Below are 21,976 nucleotides of genomic sequence, written 5' to 3' on the forward strand. Positions count from 1 at the left end.
TTCAAGATAACAGGTCCATGACTGGCAGGTTAAAATCAAGTCAACCCCCTGTTGCAGACTCAGTAATTTGATTCTGTCAAGTCTGCAGTACTCCAGGGCACTTTTATAGGTATAATAACAAGTCTGTCTCACAAATGGAATATGGAGGGATACATCTATTGCTAAAAGGTTGCAAGTCAGCCTAATCGAGACCTGACACCTTACACCCAGTGCTGTGGCATAAGATGTTCATATTGTGTCTATTGAGCTCCATTAATCCAGCCTGCAGCCTTTCTTTGCAAATATTCCCACAATGCCAATCTTCGGCTTTAGCTGTTTAAACTTCACCGACTTGGAGAATAAGAAAAGGTTGGGAGGAAATGGCCAATGTAGAAGCAACCACTTTGCCACATTAAAGCAGCGACAATATCATCTCCTAGGCTCTGTAAGTTTAAAGGGCTAAAGCAGCAATTTCTAAATTAATGATGGGCATCTAGGCTATGATGGAAACATCATTGGCTGGCAGTCCGAAAGAAAGGCAAGAAAGATTGGCATTCAGCACAGTAGATGGCAGCAAGTCAAGCCATGGAAGAATCATTTCTAACACTTCATGTTCAAAAGACAAGATCATATCCATTACTCCCATTATTTTTTTTTGCTGTGGCAATTTACAACTCCTCTGGGCCCACCTTTTGTTTCTTCACTTGTCTCATTTTTGCCTTTTTGCCTTTCACCTTGAAACCTTTTTGCCATTTCACCTCTCCTGAGTTCCATGGTTTTATAGACCTTCCCTTTCATACTTTCCCCTCACTCTTTTCTCTGATTCTGTGCTTGTTTAAAGCCTATTTTATCCCTAACCTTTTTCAGTTATGATGTACTTCAAACTTTAACTCCTTTCTCCCTCTACCTAGGATGTTGGATCGGCTGAGTACTTCTGGCATTTGCTGTTGGAGATTTAATTATATTAAAGATCATCTGATGCATAAAATGAATTTTAAAACACAGTGTTGAAATCCTGATTTCCATAGTGTAATCTCCATTGGTGCAATATAGAGAGTGAAGCCAGCCTTAGATAACAAACAGTGACAGGCAAGGGGTTACACACAGACATGCATTTTAGTGAAAAGCATGTAGTTGTTAATATGCAGACTACAGTTAAAAATTAAGTTTATTTTGTTGCAGTTTGAAAAGAATTTTACTAATGGCTGTTTTGTAATTAGAAGATTAAACAGATGTAGAATCATTTCTAATCAAAAGATTCAACTTCAATTTGTGAATATATTCTGTATGAACATTGCGCTTGTGTAGCATTTAACATATTAGCCTTGATGTCTATCTGCACTTCACTAAAAGCTTTTAGATGTTTGCACAACAATGAAGAGAAATCTGGAGTACATCAGCCTAATTTTGCTTTACATTCTTAGATTTCTCCTTATTAGTTAACTTGTTGATATAGAACTATGCTGTAAGCAAAAGAGACGTAATCAGAATGTTGATCAGTTAATATTTCAGACTTTCTTTTTAACTGAAACAGCTCTCTGTTAGTTCCTAGCCTATTCTATACGTGTAAAAGATAGCTTACAATTAATTGCCAATAACAGCGGTCAGAAATTTGACAGAAATATATTTCATATATTTCAGTATGTTCTGCATTGAAGTAGATCTTTGATTTCAATATCAAAGATATTTGACATACAACTCAAATGCTTCCGGATAATATTGCTTTTAGGTATTTGCATTTGATCCCTTTGATAAAATGCGTGAATATTGAAAGAACCTTTTTTCAATCATATTTTTCAAAAAGACTCGCCTCGAACAACAGGTTTTGAAACTGTCTCCTCGAGATAAGTCATCAGCCTAGACAGTCTTATGAGTTGCTGACGCATATGGTAAAAAGGCTCCCGCAAACCTGAAAGTGCAAAATGAGTCAAGTGAACTGCACAGCTTCACTGTACACATTTAGCAATCAATTCACTGAAGAAAAGTTTTTCATTGCAACATTAGGCTTGAATATGTACAGCATCATTTATAAATATATTTGTGCTTGTTCTTCAGGCATCTTTGAATTACAAATGTTTAAAATGTAAGTATTCACTCAAAGTGTGAAATAGAATCCTGGATATTGAATTACAAAGCATTAGTTCCACTGAGGGGTTGGGGTTAGATTATAGAAACCATGATAATTTAACTGGGGCAGTGTCCAGATGTCATCTAAAGCTTGAGGTGGGATTATTACCTTTGTAGGTTCCTGATATTTGTGCATTATCTTATAATGTATTGGGGTAGAATTTCCTCCTGATCTCGTGGCATGGCTTTGATTAAAATGCTGCAGGAATGGACTAAACTCAGAGAGATCGGCAAAAGTCTGTGTTATTGAGTTTAATTTTATACCAGGTAGTGTCATAAGCCAGATTTTGCTGATTATAAGTTAAAAAGTTAAACTTGCCAAATATATCTACCAGAATTTGTTGCAGCCTCTTCAAATATCTGACATTTCTAGAAATGCTTCAAGCAGTTTGGTGAAATTCTTTTAGTGAAAATACTCTTTTTTTTAATGTCTACATTCTGGAGATGTGAACATCACCAGCAAGGGCAGCATTTATTGCCTATCCTCAGTTGTCCCAAGGTGATGATAGAAGAGTCTATAGAAGGGTCATTTGGACATGAAACATTTCTCTCAACAGATGCCTCCAGACTTGTTGAGTTTATCCAGCATTTTCTGTTCCTATTTACGATGCTGGTGGGTCTGTTTGAACAGCTGCAATTTACTTTTGAGCGGTTGCTATGCCACCTCAGAGAGTAGCTAAAAGTTAACCAGTTTAATATGGGGCTAGAGACAAAGCCAACCCACATAAAGATGGCAGATTATTTTCTCTAAAAAGGTGTACAGGCAAAATTGGGTAAAGTAAACATTAATGGAATTCCCCTCGTGAGTAACAGGACTATGTGAACAATATTGGGTAATTTTTACCGTCACAGCTTGAGCGATAAACCAGTAGAGTAGAAGCCAACGGAAATGAAAATGGGTGTTTTGTGTAATGGATGAGTGATTCACTCTGCCAGTTAACAGCCCAATCAGTGAAGGTGAAAGGTGCTCTGAGGTTTTTCATAGGTTATCACAGAATAACGGAAAAATACTTCAGATCTCTAAATGTTTGAATTTTAACATGTTTCGTTATAAAGACTGGTGCTTTAATGAGCTATTCTTAACTGAACAAAGTAGCATATCACTTTTCACCTCTCCACCCCATAAACTTTGTATTGGTTGAAAATTTTACAGAAACTCGCCTCTGTTCTTGTATTTACGAACACGGTGATAGATACGATTGTAGCGCTGGATGAGCAATGATGTGCGATTGTATAAATCACGAACATTAGGTACAAAATCTGAAAGAAGAGCTTACAACAAGTAAGTAAGGTAACAGAAGGCCATATACATCTGGAGAAACAGACAGAAAATATGGAAGTTTAGTCACAATAACATAAAAGACAAAACAAAATGAGGCACATACAATAGATACGAACATGACACTTAAAGTATGCATACAAACAGATGTAGGACATAATTAGTCACAGAAATGCAGGGTAGCAGATAATAGTATTTTAGTAATGTGGATTTTTAAGAAAAACATCAGCAAACATTATACAAGGAGGAAAATCAATTGCAAGGATGGTTCAATATTATCATGGAGGCTTATTTTTAAACTCATTTAAGTGCAGTTCAATAGATCTCAGTTTTTGTAATATTAAAAATCTTTAGAAATATTTTTTGTTTGTTATTTCTAATTTCTCCAGCATATGCTGAGGAAGTCATATGCTTGTTGTTACGCTAATGTATGTTTTAAATTTACTTTAGAAGATTATAATTAACAATAAAAATTGTTTCAAATAGGATGAATTTCCTATTTTATTCTGGCAATATTATTTTTTTCTTCCTTTGACAGTGTGCTTCTCCATGCTCTTGTTATCTTCAAGCTCAGCAATTAAAATACTTTCCTGGCTGGCCTTCATAAAAACAATCTCATCAATAACCCGTCTTGTGTATCCAAACTCACGGTTTGTTCGCTTTTCACCCATGTGCTTGCTAGCTTAAATTGTTTCCTGCTCCAGCAAAGCCATGCGTGAATACTATCATCTTCATACCTTCACCCCTGCATATCACCCATTCTCCATCCCTACAACTCTGCAATTACTCTCCATTCCTTCAAAGTTGGCTTTTTTCACATTTCTTTGCCACGCTGTTGCTGGCAATGCCTTTTGGCATCTAGGCTTTGGAATTTCCTGCCTAAATCTCTCCAACCATGTGCCCCATTTTCCTCCTTTAAAACAGAATTTACTTCATTGGGAAAGCATTTGGTTATCTTTCCTAATGGCTCCTTCTTTTGACTTTTTAAATTTGTTCATGGGACATAGGCGTCGCAGGGTGGGCCAGCATTTCTTGCCCATCCCTAATTGCCCTTGAAGGGCAGTTAAGAGTCAACCGCAATGCTGTACCTGGTCTGGAATCGCATGTAGGCCAGACCAGGTAAGGATGGCAGATTTCTTTCCCTAAAGGACATTAGCGAATCAGATGGGATTTAATGACAATCCACAATGGTTTCATGGTCATCATTAGAATTTTAATTCCAGATTTTTATTGAATTCAAATTTCACCAAATGCAATGGCAGGATTTGAACCTGGGTCCCCTGAGCATTACACTGGGTCTGTAGTTTACTAATCCAGTGACAATACCACTACACCATTGTCTCGTCTGCATCTATTTCTTTGCAGCCATGATTTTCCAGTCCAGCAACAGCGTGTAGCCCGCCCGGAGAATGCTGTGGACCATTAAAATTGATGTTTATTTCGGCCGAACCATAATGTTCCACTGTGCTGGAGGGGTTATAAATTCCTGGCCAGTTTGATTTTTCTATTGTTTTTTGGAACATTTCACTACATTAATGTGCTGTATGAAGATACGTCGTTGCTGTCGTGTTTTCAGCATTATTCCTTTTTCAAGCATAAAGCTATTTCAAGTTTTTTCCCTGGGCAGGCAAACAACTAATTTTGCCCACCAATCTCTTCGCATTTTGAAAAGAATTGAGCAAAGAACTGGTATTATTTCACTTCGAAAAAAATAAAGGCTTGCATTTACATAATGGACTGTAACTTCTTCACAGTGGCAATCTCTGGTGGAATTCTATTCTGAATGGAACTTACCCACATGGATATTCCAAAGGTCCTGTCTTGCGTAGCCTTCCTCGCTCAAGCTGGGTGATATGGGAGCAGCAAAGACCACTCCCGGCTCCATTGGCAAGGAGTTACTGGGGTGCAGAGAGATTAGTGACTCAGGCAAGGGGTGGGGGGCTGACTGGAGGAGTAGTTGGATTGGGAGGTGAGGGTGTCAGGCCAGGGGGTGGGAGAGGGGGGGGGGGGGGTGGCCAGGATGTTTCCGGGAGAGGGGGGGATGGAAGGGAGGTGGAGGGGGGTCTCGTCTGGGAGAGGGCAAGCGTGGGGTTAGTTCAGGATGGGGGGGGTCTCGACCTGTGGGGCGGGTTCGGAGAGAGAGGGTTGGATTTGAACTGGAGGAGGATGGGAGGGGCAGGTGTCAGTCCGGGAGGGGGGCTGGCAGCGGGTTAGACTGGCAGGGGGGTAGGTCAGATCGGGAGGGTGAAGTTGGACCAGGAGGGTGGGCCTAACCAGGAAGGGGGGTGCTCAGTCTGTGAGGGAGGGGTTCAGACTGGGAGAAAGGGGGGGGGTCAGACCAGGTGGGGGATGGGGGTATCAATCCAGAAGGTAGGTGGGGATCAAGTTGGGTGGGGGGGGGGGGGGGGGGGGGGGGTGTTGTCGAGGCGGGAGGATCAGGGGTTCAGTCGGGGGAAGGGTTCTGGTCGGGGGTGCTTTGATGAGTCATAGGATCATAGAATACCTAGAGTGCAGAATGAGACCATTCAGCCCATCAAGTCTGCATCAACCCTCTGAAAGGGCACCCTACCTGGGCCAATGCCACCACCCTATCCCCATAATGGTTTCCAGCCCACTGCAAGTGTCCAGAGGCAGTTAGCACTTCTGGACAATTTCCAGGAAAACACTTATGAAGGAACTTCCTGGAGGGATTCCCCAGCACATTATTGGAGTGGGCACAGTAAGAAGTCTTACAACACCAGGTTGAAATCCAGCAGGTCTGTTTCGATCCTGCGCCTCAAAAGCAAGAGACTCAAAACAAACCTGATGGACTTTAACCGGAAGTTGTAAGATTTCTTACTGTTCATATTACCAATGCTTCTACCTCCAAGTCATCTCAAATGGGCTGTTAAAATAAAGCCCCCCAGTTTTGAATGCCTTGTTTTAAAATTTATTAATTTTAATAAATTCCTAAATGCGATGCTGGGGAACGAATATCTTTCTTGGGATTTCCCAATGAGCTTAGCAACCAATGAAGTGCAATTAAAATGTAAAATGGAGGAATGTCTCATTGAGATAATTAATATCCTGTCTTCCTTAGGTCTACCCAGATTGTGATGCAATGCACAAGGTTCTATTAAACGTTGGGTCTATCCTGCCAATATTAGATGACAACATATACATTTCCAGACATAGACATTTCAAATAATAAATTTTAAAACAAGGCATTCAAAACTGGGGGGCTTTATTTTAACAGCCCATTTGAGATGACTTGGAGGTAGAAGCATTGGTAATATGAACAGTAATAAATCTTACAACTTCCGGTTAAAGTCCATCAGGTTTGTTTTGAGTCTCTTGCTTTTGAGACGCAGGATCGAAACAGACCTGCTGGATTTCAACCTGGTGTTGTAAGACTTCTTACTGTGCCCACCCCAGTCCAACGCCGGCATCTCCATATCATAACAATATGAAGGGGAACGTGTCAGAAAGGAAGCCATCGTCTTTGCACTGCCACTGCGCATTACCAATGACAGGAACATCCATGATGCAACTGGATGGCCAATTGAGACAGGTAAGTGTGTAATTAAGGGCCACATCAAGCCCCATTGATATTTTAGTGACATGGGTAGGGTCCGCTATCAGGTAGGGAGATTGCAAGGTAAACCCTGTTGGTCTCCCAGCTGGATTTTGGTAAGGGTGGGAGCATATACCTTACTTAATGTCTGATTCATGGCCCACAGAGCAGTTGCCTGTGTGCAATGGTTAGCTGACTAAGTTGCTGTTGCACCCCGCCCAAGCTCATCCCTCTGCAACCTTCCCCCCGTCCCCCCCACTTCCCCAGCGATTTGCCAGGGCCAGCCTGCCTTGCCTTTGTTTGCTACAGATCAGCTGACCTCATCTTCAAGGGTGTTTTATCCTGCAGTCTCACAGCTGGCACCACTAGTGATGTTGCTGTTTAGGCTGTTAGCTGTCAGCCCCTCAACTGGACATGAAGCTCGGGGAGGTGTGCCGCCATTTTCAATTGGATGGCAGGCCTGACAGTGGTCTGGTAATTGGCCGCAACCAGCAAAATGTCACCTGAGGGTCCTGCCATCCCTGGCATGGGGTCAACTCTCTCTTTTGGTCCAATGAGGGGGATTTCTTCAAAAGTGATTTAGCCTTGTATATTGGTAGCATCCACAGAGTTAATGTGGGCACCGGTTTAGCTGAATTAACTGGACAGCTGGTTCATGATGCAGAGCGAAGCCAAGCGCGTGGGTTCAATTCCTGTACCGGTTAAGGTTATTCAGTAAGGCCCCGCCTTCTCAACCTTGCCCCTCGCCTGAGGTGTGGTGATCTTCAGGTCAAATCACCACATCAGCTCTCCCCCTCAGAGGGGAAAGCAGCTTTTGGTCATCTGGGACTATGGAAACTTTATCTATGTTTCAGGATACAGCTTTAAAAAAGAAAAGAAAATCTTAGCAAAGCTAATCAGATTTGTATTTTTGTAATGTTTACTTGTGCAAAAACAGTCCTTAATTTTTACTTTATTTGAAAGACTTTCACGTTAACCCTGGGACACGAATTTCCGGCCGCGTTGGGCTCTCACTTGAGGGTAAAGCAGCCGGAGAATGCCAGGAGAGGGTTGCAGCAAACCTCCCAACAGGCTCCGTACTCCCGGGATTCTCCGATGCCCCGCGAGATTTCAGAGTCGGAACCCCGCCCTAAATGGATGGGACCGAATGGTGCTCACGGAAGTAGGTCATACACCTACTCACGACCTACCTGCATGGGTTCCAGCGGCCTCCCACAATTCTTTGGCCTCTCAAGGGAGGCTGCAACCGGGCACCAATCAGTGTTGGTCGACACAAACGTGGACCAGACAGAACGGCACCCGGAGGTCCGCCGGGCCACCGGAGACCCTAGGGTGGTCAGGGTACATGCAGGATGGCTCTCTGGCCTGCCCTCTGGAATGCGGGCACGACGGCACTGCCCAGCTGGCACCTGAGCACTGCCACCCTGGCACTGCCAAGATGTCCAGATGGCACTGCCAAGCCAGAAGGAGCACTTCCTGGGTGCCAGGGTGGCACTGCCAAGGGTCGGGGGGAAAGGGGGCCATGCAAGAAAATGAGGGTGGAGGAGAGGTTTGAAGGTTGGGAGAGTGCAGGGCAGGTAAGTAGGGGCCCAAGGGAGATTGGGTGGGTGATTGATGGGGGTCCTAGAAAGAAGAGGGTGCTGTAAGGAGGCTTGGGGGAGCCTGAAGAGGGGGCACCCCAGAGATCCCATCGCAAGGTGTCCTCATCTGGAAGGTGTGGGGTAGTGAGCACGTGCGCACAGGGTGACATTGCACATGGGTGGGCAGTGTGGGGCACCCATTCAAAATGGTGGTCCGATCTCTGAGTTCTGCTCCCTATGCAAAAAAAAATTCTAAGGTGAGAAACTCCTCAGGACCCAAAAAAGTGACTCGGTGTCATTGGGTAGCGATGGGCAGAGCCAACAGGCAACTCCCTGAAAAAATCGCCACAAATTAACTCAGAAATTGTTTGGGAGAATTGGTCACCTAGTTTTTGAGAAAGGGAAAAAAATATAAGGGGCTGGATTCTCCGTTTGGGAGACTAAGTCCCCACGCTGGTGTTAAAACAGGAACACTGGCCCAAAAAGGTTACCGATTCCCTGCTCCGGGGGGGGGGGGGGGGGGGGGGGGGGGGGGGGGGGGGGGGGGGGGGGGGGGGGGATGGGGGTGGTAGCAGCCAGGCAGAAGAGAGATCCGAGCTCTAGCTGCCGATACGTGCCGGGCATGTGCATGGCGGAGGCCTGCAGTGGCCGTGCCGTGCTTCATTGCGGTCGCAGCCCATGGACCCAATAGTCCCCCTCCCTTTGGCCGCTTGCGTGCCCCGGACCGCCCCACCAGTGCCCCCAAGCCCCGAATAAAGACCCCCCTGCCCGCGGATCGGTCCTCCTCCGACTGTGGCACCGCTGGACTGAGTCCGCAATGTGCGGCGTACTCCTGGATGCAAAACCCTAAAATATTAGTCCGGATTCTTTGTGAAATTAAATTATGTTTTATTTTCCTGTTTACTGATCCAATATTAATAGACATTAACCGAAGGTATAAAGCAGTATAAACCTTTTTCATTTATATTGGATTGAACTGACCTTCGCAACAGTCTTGCCATAAACGCAAATCAATTTTTGGAATCTCATCACAGGTTACATATCCTTGAGGGTACTCTGCTTTTAAAAAGACATCCGGCTGGACCTGCTGAATATCATCACCATTGTCACAGAGCACACGAGCAAGAGAACTTTGCTTCAGCTGAGTTACTTGAGCTGGGGTAAACACTCCTGGATTCTCATACCAAAACCTAGAGTGACACATAAAAAGAAGCATGTGACTTTTAATGCCATTTTACTTTTCACAGGGGATGTAACATTTATTCAATTTAAACATTACCTGAATCAAATGTACGCAGTATAAAATTTTAAAAGCTCAGCTTCTCGGGGCTTTGTGTCAGTCTGACATTTGTTTATTTCCAGTGGCTGGAAGCTAGGATTCCCATTCTGTCACAGAAGCATTTTGGGGCCTACTTCTTCTACAATATTTAAATTTGGGTCAACAATTATTTGCATGAGAATAAAACACACTGTAAGACCAGCATCAGAAAAGTAAAGAGATGTGACCTGGAAATGAACAGAGACAGGTACCATTGGTTGGCGGATAACGAATTGGGTGGGAAATGCTGAAGTCCAGGTTTGTCCTCACGCTGTTGAATTAACTCAACAGCATGCATCATTTGCCCTTGACAGGTTACTCACCTAGCCTGATTGACAGGCTTGGCTTTCAGTGGGCAGAGAGAACCATGAAGCCGGCTACAGCACCAGGCATGTCCGATTCACAGTCTGGAGCTGGGGGTGGATCCAGGCTATTTGGCATCTTTTGACCACTTCAACTTCACAGTAATCTTTGCAAATTTTACCAAATGAAGTGGTTAAAAGGACAAAGTGCAATGGGCGTGATTCTCTGCTGCCCACGACGGGTCGGAGAATAGTGGGAGGGCCTTCCCGACAATTTTCCCGCCCTCCCGCTATTCTCCCCCCCCCCCCCCACGGCCGCCCCACGATACGAATCGCTGCTCGCCGTTTTTTACGGCGAACAGCGATTCTCCCCAGGCCGATGGGCCGAGTTCCCAGGCCTTTACAGCCGTTTTCACGAACACAATCACACCTGCTCCCACCGTTCGTGAAAACGGCCGCTAAGTGCCGTCCCGGACAACCATGGCACCGAGGGTGGCAGCGGGTCCGATACCCGCGCACTATTTGTTATTCCGCCGCCCCGCAGGATCAGTCCGCGGGGCTACTGAGGGGCATGACGGCCCGCGCATGCGCGGGTTTGACGCGTCTGCGTGATGACGTCATCCGCGCATGCGCGGGTTGGAGCCGTCCAACCCGCGCATGCACGGCTGACGTCATCGTGCGCGTCAGCCGCCGTGATGCTTGGCGCGCGGACTTAGCGACGGTTGCTAAGCCCGCGATGCCGTGCTTCACAGGGCCGCGCTGCTAGCCCCGCCCGGGGGGGAGAATCGGGTCCTGGGAGGGGGCGCGGAGGCTGCCGTGAAACACGGCCAGTTTCACGGCAGCCTTTACGAGTCGCCGCATTTGTGGAGAATTGCGCCCAATGTTTATGAGCTTGTTCTTAAGTTTAAGAGCATCAGGAAGAAATCTAATCAGACATTTGTAGAGTTTGCAGCAGAAAAAATAACCATTAAGACTTATTTAGATGAGTGTCAAGTATCAACGATCTGAGAAACAGCAGTTTTTGACAGATACCAATGATTCCTCACGCAGACAGTTAGATGTGTGGAAATGGTCACATCAGAATCAACAAGGAAACTGGAGGAACAGAAAAGAGTCTAGCTTTATGAGGAAGGTAAAAGATATTCCAGTCAAGAAAAGTTATAGTGCAGAGAATAAAAAGAGTGAAAATAAATTGGTATGCTTTTATTGCTATCAAACAGGGTATCTCAAAGCCCATTGTTAGTGCCTGAACAATAATGGAGTGTCAGTAATAGGAACCCTTAAGGAATCCTTAGAAAAGGTTATACCAAAAGAAAAATGGATATTAAAAGCATAGCAGTAATACAGTTGAAACATGTTACCTCAAAACATACTAGAAAGTGATAGTCAAGAGAATTTGTTTTTGACTACTGCTAAAGAGAGTCAGGAGGTCCTGAAAGTTTTATTTTGAAATAAATTTTAATTTTGAGAGATACTGGGACAGATTAGACATTGGCAGTGGCTAATGATGCAATTTGCATTCCAGACAGTTTGATGAATGAAGAGATATTAACAAGAGTTATTTATAAGGCTGGATTCCACGTATCTGAGGCTAAGTGCCGGCGCCAATGGGGAATCTGTGGTGTTCCATGATGGAAAAATTGGCATGAGTCCCTCACCAATTCTGGTACTGGTGAAAGGCTAGCACCTGCACTGCGTGGATCCGCAGATTGCATGGAGAACACCCGGAGAATCGCCGGGTACCGGGTCGTGCAGGCGCAGCGCTGACGAGCTACACACCCACCGGTCGTGCCGGGAAATATGGCACCTGCCATGCTGGACCGCATACCCGCCCACACCAACCCCACAGCCCACCGCCTGGCCGATCCCCTCCCCCCCCCCCCCCCCCCCCCCCCCCCCCCCCCCACCACCCCCCTCAGCCCTAGAGGAAGCCTCCCAGGCAGCGGTATGGATCTCGGTCGAGTGTGTCAGTGCTGGACACTGTCCGCAGCTGGCAAGTCAGGCTCACTCCTGCTGGGACAACATGTGGCCTGCACCGTCGGGAATTCGGGCCATTGGAGGCAGAGTATTGTGGGTGGGCCGGCTGATGACATGCCAACAGCGTTGCGACTGCATGTGGCCACATCCTGATGACGCCGATTTGGAGGGCGGAGCATCGTGAACCGACATCAAATTGTTGCCTGCTCCTATTCTGGCATGGGAAGCCATTCTCCGCCCGATTACTGTTCCCGATTACAGCTTTGGGCTAAGGAGAATTCCGCTCATAGAGTTTATTAACCTGCTCCTTCATGTAAAGTTAAGTTATGAAATGACTATGTAAACTGAATTGTTAGAGTAGGAATTATTCCTGGATTATCTAATGAGGGGATAGTTTTATCAGAGGTAATGCTTTGGTAAGCAGAGACAGTAACAGCAACAACTAAATTGCAGAAGGCATTTGATCACGCTGATGTTAACAAACTCCAGAAAATGGCTGTGGCCAAAAGCAAGAGCTTATTGTCGATGACAAGCAACTGAAGAAAAACCTGATCAGTGTAGAGAAACAACTTTCACAATCTTAAGAAATTGTGATAAAATGGAAAAAAATAAGGGGCGGAATTCTCCCAAAGGCCTGACGCCATCGTGAAACCCGGAGAGGTTCACGGCGGCGTCGGAGCCCTCTCCTGGCCCCCTATTCTCCCCCCGTCAGGGGGCTAGGAGGGCCGTGCCGGGAAACACGGCCGCGGGGCCTTGTCGCTGGCGTCAAGGCCCGGCGCGCTGAGAATGACGCGGCCGATGTGCCGAATGACGTCAGCCGCGCATGCGCGGGTTGGCCGCCGCCAACCCGCGCATGCACGGCTGACGTCACGACGGATGATGGCAAACCCGCGCATGTGCGGCTGCCGTCTTCCCCTCCGCCGCCCCGCAAGACGTGGTGGCTTGATCTTGCGGGGCGGCGGAGGGGGAAGAGTACGTCCCATTGAGACGCCGGCCCGACGATCGGTGGGCACCGATCGCGGGCCTGTCCCCTCCCGAGCACGGTCGTCGTGCTCAGTCCCCTCTAGGCCCCCCAGAAGCCCCAAACAGGCATCTCACGCCGTGTTCACCAGGTGGGTTGCCGCCATCGTGAAACGGTCGCGAACGGCAGGCCGCTCGGCCCATCCGGGTCAGGGAATTGCGGGCCGCCGTGAAAAACAGCGGCCCGCAATTCTCCGAGCGGCAAACGCGACACGCCATTTTGGGGGGGGTGGGAGAATCGCGGGAGGTGCGAGAGCGGACCTCCCGCGATTCTCTCACCCGGCGTGGGAGCAGAGAATTCCGAATCCAGTCATTGGGAATGAGTCCTGGTGGTTGAATGCTTAAAGGGGGACAAGCTATTTTAAAATGGAAATTGTAGCAAAGGCAGGTTGGTTGGGTTAGTGGAAGTAAGGTTTTTATAAGCTGATTAGCCTAGCAACACCATCAACAAATTTTTACTTAATCAGGTTGGTAACAGTGGAGAATAGTGTCAAAAGTTAAAGTAAATATAGTAACAGTTCAAAAGAGAAGACGGGGTGAATTTCACACATTCTCAAAGGTAAATTCATAAAGGTAATCAAGAGCAACTTCTGAGAATGTTAGCTCAGATAAAGGAAGATCAAAAGGAACAAACAGTATATCAGAGGCAAGTTCACCCATGCAAGGGAGCTGTTTGAGACTAGTTCACAGCAACAAGCTGTGTTAACTCCCATCTAGCCGTACTGGGAGCAAACCTGTTTGAAAGGCCAGTTGCCTCCCTTTTATGTCAGAAGCAACCTCAAAATATATAGGTGCCTGGTGTGGTAACTAGTGATGGATTTCACTTGTAGTTTTAAGTCTTATGGATGTTGTTTTGGGAGGTGCAGCTCTGAGATTAGGATAATGGAGAGATTTGGAACTGGGCAACTTCAAAGGTACTGGACGGGATTCTCCGACCCCCCGCCGGGCCGGAGAATTGCCGGGGAGGGGGGGGGGGTGGCGTGAATCCCGCCCCCGCCGACTGCCGAATACTCTTGCGCCGGGGATTTGCAGGGGGCGGGAATCTCGCTGCGGCAGTCGGTGGCCGCCCGGTGATTCTCCAGCCCGCAATGGACCGAGTGGCCGCCCGTTGGACTCGGTGGAGTCCGATCGTGGGCCAGGCCACCATGGGACCCCCCCCCGAGGACCCAGGAGGTCGCCTGCAGAGCCAGGTCCCACCGGTCGTAGCATACGCCGGGGGACCTGCCAAAAACGGGCGGCCACTCGGCCTGACGCCGGAGTGGTTCACGCCACTCCTTCATGCCGGAGTTGCCTGCCCCGCCGGTTTCCGAAGAATCCCGCCCACTGTGTGTATCTTAGGAGTGTTTTTAGTTGACTGCCTTGTGTGTTTTACTGTTTAATAAACATATATTGTGTTTAAAATCATCACAAAACATCTGGGACATCCGTCACTAGTCTTCATATCTTTTCTCACATTATACTAAATGGCAAAATACATTTGAGAGCAGGCGTTCCAAGCTTACCTTCTGGGATTTGAAATCGTTAGCATTTAACATCAACTATGCTCTTGACAACACACAAAGGATGAGTGTACTGCGAGATTTGATTTGAGCAACTGAGCATTAGCCACAGGAAGTGGAATGAGGACTTGAAATATCGAAATGCTAAACTAGCAGAAGCAAATTTCATTTCAAACTTGATGAACTTCAAGCATCAGAAGGATCTCTGAAGTAGCGTGAAAAGTGCCTTGAACTGTAAAGGGAGTTGCTAGTGATTCAGAACAGTTGGCTGAATGAAGAAATAAAACAAAGACTGATGACCAGTTGGAACTTCATCTTGAAACGAGCAATGAACTTGTTGACATTTGATGCAATCTGGAGAATATGAAAGTTGAGATGGTCTGGAAACAATGGCCAGAGACAGAGACAATGATTTACAAGTGCTTGCTAATACACAAGGTATAGGAGATAGAATCCAGGCAAGTGAACAGTTTACAAAAGACCAAGTCGAAGCTGCAGAGGAGTGAAATGATACCGTTCATGAAATATGGATAGGAGTTGAAGTATTGGAACGAACAATAAAACTCCAGTGGGGAAAAACGGTCAATGTTGCGCGGGGAGAATTAAATAAGAAACCAAAGAGAAAATGGTGCAAAAAAATCTCAGAGGTTCTGACAGCATCTGTAGGGAGAGAAAAGAGCTCACGTTTTGAGTCCAGATGACCCTTTGTCAAAGCTGCCATTTTCTCTTTGGTTTCAGATTCCAGCGTCTGCAGCAATATGCTTTTATCCAGCGGCTGGTTTAGCACAGGGCTAAATCGCTGGCTTTGAAAGCAGACCAAGGCAGGCCAGCAGCACGGTTCAATTCCCGTACCAGCCTGCCCGAATAGGTGCCGGAATGTGGCAACTAGGGGCTTTTTCACAGTAACTTCATTTGAAGCCTACTTGTAACAATAAGCGATTTTCATTTCATTTTTCATTTATCGAGAATTAAATAACATTTGTTTGGAATGGAATCTGGAGAATCTGTAAGATTTTAAAATGCTCTTAGATGAATCCAAGCAAGAGTATGAAACCCTTTTTTGTGAACACAAAAAGTGTCTCAATGACATCCTTGAAATGGCTAAAAGAGTTTTAATCAGAGGAGAAATGAGTTGCAATGCACAAAGATGCCATTTTGACCTTATTGTTGGGAAATGGAAATTTACCAAATTCAAGTTTGGAAAATGTACTTGATGATGGAATTAAATCAGTGAACAAAAAGGGTGGTAATCAGGTTGTGGATTTAAATGAGACATTCTTTGCCCAAGTAAAGACTGGGAATAAGAAAAAACGTTGAGTTACAATAATTCTACAATGTTGAAATTCTGCTAACTTTACTTGTTGCAGGTATTGACATTTGTTTTGGGTAAACCTATGTACCTTTATAATATGGCATGTTATTAAGCAAAATGAAAATTGTCTGTTAAGTATATGATAAGCCATTTGTTCGAAGTTTATGATGTTAAGATCTTGCAGAGCGTTAAGCCAATGTAAAGAAACCATCATTGAAGTGAAGCTTTCTTTCTTCTAAAGCATTGACGTGTTTTGAAACTCAAATACCGCCTCGCAGTTTGAGTCTTTCTTTGCTTTCATGTTTCCTGTGCATGCACCAGCCAGCAAATGGCCTCAAATGCAGTTAGTCTTTTTTTAAATCTTATGTAGGCCAGGAATTGACCCTAAGAGCCTGTGCAAAGAAAAGGGAAGTGAAACAGCACAAAACTGCAGACCAGGTGACCTGAAGTGAAGTGCAGAGAAGGCATCCCAGGGAGCAAAACATGGGGAGGAGGTAGATCCCAAACAAAGAAGTAAGACCCAAACCAAAGAGTGGACATGCTAAATCTTCTGGCTGACCTCATTAGTTATGTACTTGGGTGTTTGATACCGTATTTAGTAGCAGGGCAGACCTGACTGGCGCATAGTTCTCCGTCGTGTCTAGGTGACATATTGAAAAGGCTTCCAACATCAATGACCCACTATTAAAGAAAGAAGGTGGACCACTTGAAAATAAAGATAGATCTCGGAGAGCACACTGAGAATGGAAGATGGCCCTCCTGAGAATGAAGATGGATCTCCTGGAACACATTGAGACTGGAAGCTTGTCCTTCTAGAACATGGAATCTGGAAAGTCCACGTGCAGATACACCTCTGACCCACCATTGTGGTGGCTCAGGGTCCAGCTTTGGGGTGGGCTTACATTGTGAGCTCCGGTATCATCCCCTTCAGGTAAGTACCGAAATCTGCATGTCACGTTGTTCCAAACATGTTTCCCCACAGTCATCGCAGAGAAGCTGGTGTGGGGGGATTGGGCTTCAATCTTCTTCCAATTAAGGGAACACAAATGCGGTTCGCACCAGTCACGGATGGGTTTTCCGACCCGCCCTGGCGGTCACCAGAGGGAGATCCCGTTGTAAATTCACGCTGGTGTGAAATTGATTTCTGGACATCCCGCCATATTTCTCCCGCACATTGAGCCCATTGATGGGGGTGTGGGAGAATTCCACCTGTCAGTACTGGCTTTCCCTTCACAGGTGCTGCCAGAACTACTGAGTATTTCCAGCAGTTTCTCTTTTTATTTCTGCAAAGGCACTTACCTTCCTCAGCTGCTGGGTTTCCATGTTTGCAAAACACAGCAGATCAGTTAAACCTAGAAGACAGGGCAAATCCAAGTCTGCCAGCCTCTTGATTAAGTATTTAATTGCCAACCTAGTTTCCAGGACTGGGTTCATTCCCAGCCCCCTGTATGGCCTCTAATAAGACGGTGCCGTCAGCTTTGAAGTGTAAAAAATATTAATCTCTGACCTAATCCCAACCCACCCATTTTTAGGCATTGAAATCCAGCCCAATCTTCATGCACAAGTCTTTTGTGCAGACCTGCGACCTCTGCCACCTGCAATGTCATTGCCAGCAGTTGCATGGAACACCACCACCTGCAGGTTCTGAGCCACACAGCATCCTGACTTCAACTATATTACCATTCCTTCGCAACAGCACTGTGGGTGTTCCTACACCACAGGGACTGCAGAGGTTCAAGTAGGCAACTCACCACCACCACCTTCTCAAGGACAATTAGGGATGGCCAATATATGCTGGCCTATCCAGCGACACCCATGATAGAACCACAGAATTGTTACCATGCAGAAGGAGGTGATTTGGCTCAGTGACCCACTGAAAGAGCAGCCCATTCCTCCGCCCTATTCCTGTAACCCCATAACCTCACCTGTAACTGCACATCGTTGGACACTAATGGGTAATTTAGCATGGCCAATTCACCTAACCTGCACACCTTTCGACACTAAAGGGAAATTTAGCATGGCCAATCCACCTAATCTGCACATCTTTGGACTATAGGAGGAAACCAGAGCACCCGGAGGAAACCCACGCAGACATGGAGAGAAAGTAAAAACTCCGCAGTCACCCAAGACCAGAATTAAACCCGGGTCCCTAGCGGTGTGAGGCAGCAGTGCTAACCACTGTGTCACTGTGGCACCCATACCCCTGAAAGAAGCTATACTTAATTCCCAGGTAACTTCCAGTATCCACCTACCTCATCATTCTAATGTTTTTTTCCATGGCCAGTCCTCCATTTCTATGCTGACTCTCGATTTCCTTCCACTCATTCAAGACTCACTGCTGCTGTTTTCTTACAGTACACGTAACAGCCCTATAATCCTGATTTTATGAGGCTCTGCTGTCAGCATGGTGGCTTGAGCTCATAAAAGCAGAAGTCTGACTTCAGTGCCCAATTCACAGTGAGCCAGATTTTGAAACTAGCAATGTTAGGCAGAGTCACTGGCAAGTGCAAGTCTCATTTCATTGGAATAATTCTTCAATTGAGGCTCCAGGCCAAATTTATACAACTTCTGCCCTGGTATTCACCTCACCTATGCTAAATGGCCAGATAACTGACCCAAATGCCTGGGAACTTTTAAAGCTATGATGCTTTATTGGATATTAAGCAAAAACATATTTAAGCAATGACTTTCAATTTGAACTCCAGTGAAAAATTTAATTGACATTTATTTATTGCCTCTGCAAATTTTGCATCACCAACAAATAGCACTTCTGGTCAAGTTCCCTTTAGTTGTTTTTCCAACATATTGAACCTATTATAAGAAGAAAGGAAGCTAATGTCATAGGTCTATTTACTCTACACCTAGGTAAAATGGTGAAGAGCTCTAATTTGTTGGAGTTCTAAAGATAATGCCAAACTATAAGCATAATTTTTCCAATTTCTGTCTTTCTAAACAAAATTTTGATAATTTAATCTTCCGCTGAGAACAAGTTGCAAATCCATCACTTTCAGGGATACTTTGACTGGCTGTACAGTTATCCAGCTCACTATTTTGTAAAGAAGAACTTGCACTTTTGTTGATCCTGGGCAATTGATAATCAGGGAGGCACCTCAGCCACTCCATTGATGCTCAATGCTTGTCTCATGCAATTTTCACACAGACATGTAAAGAGATGAGCAACACGCCTGCCTAGAATGCTCAAAGATGCAAACCGGGTCCTCCATTGGTTGCAGACTGTTGGTTTCAATTATTAGTTGCAAATTGTTGTGGAACCCATGACCAATTGTACCAGTGATTGAGCAGCTTCAGTGGTCTTTAAAGGGACAACAGTAAACATTCTAATGAAGAGCCAATGCCCTGAAATATTGGGAGGAATTTAATGGATCCTGGATGTTGAATCCATGATTAGTAGAACACAGAGACAATAGTAGAAATTACAAGTGCAGTTTATTTCAATGCAATCCTAATACTCCTCCACTCCCCTCAGGGTCTCCTTCCCTGTCCTGCACCAGGGCTGGGGATTTTATACAGCTGGGGCTCTCCTTGTAAGGGGCCCCCTTAAAGGGGCACCTCCCGTCCCTTAAAGGGGAAGTTCATTAAAGGGCTGCGAAATGGCCACAATCACCGTGTTATCGGATGGACAGCAAAATGTAGGCCCAGACGTCAGAGCGCCGCATTCTTCCTGGTGCAGGATCCATCATTGGCGTGTGAACGTATTATTGAGCACTATTTTCCGCTCCCACATTTTGGGGTGGGAATGGCGGAGGAGGTGGTGAATTGAACAGGAGTCCCAAAACGGTCTTTACACCGGCGAGATTTCCCCGATCGATTGTCACCGCCCCCCACCAATGAAATCCTGACTTTGCATACATTTAAATATGCATATATTTAATGTGCATATATATCGACTTCCTGACCCATAGACCAGTCAGTAAGGATAAATAATGATATCTCCTCCTCGATAGTCCTCAACACTGTGGCCCCGCAAGCTTGCATACTTAGCTTCCTACTATATTCCCTATATACACACAACAGTGTGGCTAAATTCAGCTCCCACTCCCTCAACACGTTTGCTGATGACACAACTGTAATGGGTCAGATCTCAAACCACGATGAGTCAGGGTACAGGAGGGAGATAGAGAACCTAGTGGCATGGTGCAATGACAACAATCTCTCCCTCAATGTCAGTAAAACTAAAGAGCTGGTCATCAACTTCAGGAAGCAAAGTGTCGTACACACCCCTGTCTACATCAGGGTTCAGAGGTGGAGGTTAATTTTTTTTTTAAGAATCTTTATTGTCACAAGTAGGCCTACATTAACACTGCAATGAAGTTACTGTGAAAAGCCCCGAGTCGCCACATTCCGGTGCCTGTTCTGGTGCACAGAGGGAGAATTCAGAATGTCTAATTCACCAAATAAGCGCGTCTTTCGGGACTTGTGGGAGTAAACGCAGCACCCGGAGAAAACGCACGCAGACACAGGGAGAATGTGCAGATTCGGCACAGTGACCAAAGCCAGGAATCAAACCTGGGATTCTGGCGCTGTGAAGCAACAGTGCTACCCACTATACTACCATGTTGCCGAGATGGTTGGCAGCTTCAAATTCCTTAGTAAACACATAGCCAACAATCTGTCCTCCTCCACTCACATTGATGCTAAGACCTAGGAAGCACAACAATGTCTATACTTCTTCAGGAAACTAAGGAAATTTGGCAGCACTGTAGCATTGTGGATAGCACAATCGCTTCACAGCTCCAGGGTCCCAGTTTCGATTCCGGCTTGGGTCATTGTCTGTGCGGAGTCTGCACATCCTCCCCGTGTGAGCGTGGGTTTTCTCCGGGTGCTCCGGTTTCCTCCCACAGTCCAAAGATGTGCAGGTTAGGTGGATTGGCCATGAGAAATTGCCCTCAGTGTCCAAAATTGCCCTTAGTGTTGGGTGGGGTTACTGGGTTATGGGGTTATGGGGATAGGGTGGAGGTGTTAATCTTGGGTAGGGTGCTCTTTCCAGGAGCCAGTGCAGACTCGATGGGCCAAATGGCCTCCTTCTGCACTGTAAATTCTATAAATTCTATTGATTCTTGCCAATTTTTACAGATGCACCATAGAAAGCATCCTATCTGGCTGCATCACAGTCTGGTATGGCAACTGCTTGGCCCAAGACTGTAAGAAACTATAGCGAGTCATAAATGCTGCCCAGTCTATCACAAAAACCTGCCTTCCATTCATTGACTCTGTCTACACCTTCTGCTGCCTCAGGAAAGTGGCAGCCTAATCAAAGACCCCCATATCCGGGGCATTCTCTCTTCCAACCTCTTCCATCAGCCAGAAGATACAAAAGTCTAAAAGCGCGATTCTCCGCTCCCCATGCCGGGTGGGAGAATCGCGGGAGGGCCGGGCGACTCATTTCACACCCCCCTGGCGCACCCCGCGATTCTCCACCCCCCCGCTCGGAAGAATCGCCGCTCGCCGTTTTCCACGGCGACCGGCAAATCTCCGACCCGGATGGGCCGAGCGGCCTGACGTTCGCGATTGTTTCACGATGGCGGCAACCACACCTAGTCGCTGCCATCGTGAACATGGGCGCCAAAGGCCCGTTTGAAGCTTGTGTGGGGGGGAAAGGGGAGTGAGCACCACGGCTGTGCTCGGGAGGGGACTGGCCCGCGATCGGTGCCCACCGATCGTCGGGCCAGTGTCTCAAAGCGACGCACTCTATCCTCTCCGCCGCCCTGCAAGATCAAACCGCCACGTCTTGCGGGGCAGCGGAGGGGAAGACGGCCACCGCGCATGCGCGGGTTTGTGTCATCAGCCGTCGTGACGTCAGCCGCGCATGCACGGGTTGGAGCCGGCCAACCTGCGCATGCGCAGCTGACGTCACATAGGCGCCGCCGTTGCGTCATTCTCGGCGCGCCGCCTTGACGCAAGTGCCAAAGCCCGGCCGCCGAGAATAACGGAGCGCCGCTCCTAGCCCCCCGAATGGGGGTGAATACGGTGAGAGGAGCGGGCTCCGAGGCCGTCGTGAAACTCGGCCGA

General features: G+C 46.5%; 1 protein-coding gene across 2 annotated transcripts in view; it reads right to left on the bottom strand.

Moving 5' to 3' along the window:
* Window positions 1–21,976, bottom strand: part of LOC119972507 (peroxidasin homolog) — a 674,574-nt gene that overhangs the window by 51,307 nt on the left and 601,291 nt on the right. For both annotated transcript variants that reach the window (XM_038809326.1, XM_038809327.1), the window contains one exon: window positions 9,500–9,708. In XM_038809326.1, the coding sequence (XP_038665254.1) occupies window positions 9,500–9,708 (209 nt within the window). The remainder of the gene's footprint in view (window positions 1–9,499; window positions 9,709–21,976) is intronic.

The sequence above is a fragment of the Scyliorhinus canicula genome, chromosome 10, assembly GCF_902713615.1.
Source record: "Scyliorhinus canicula chromosome 10, sScyCan1.1, whole genome shotgun sequence".
In the NCBI taxonomy this organism is placed as follows: domain Eukaryota; kingdom Metazoa; phylum Chordata; class Chondrichthyes; order Carcharhiniformes; family Scyliorhinidae; genus Scyliorhinus; species Scyliorhinus canicula.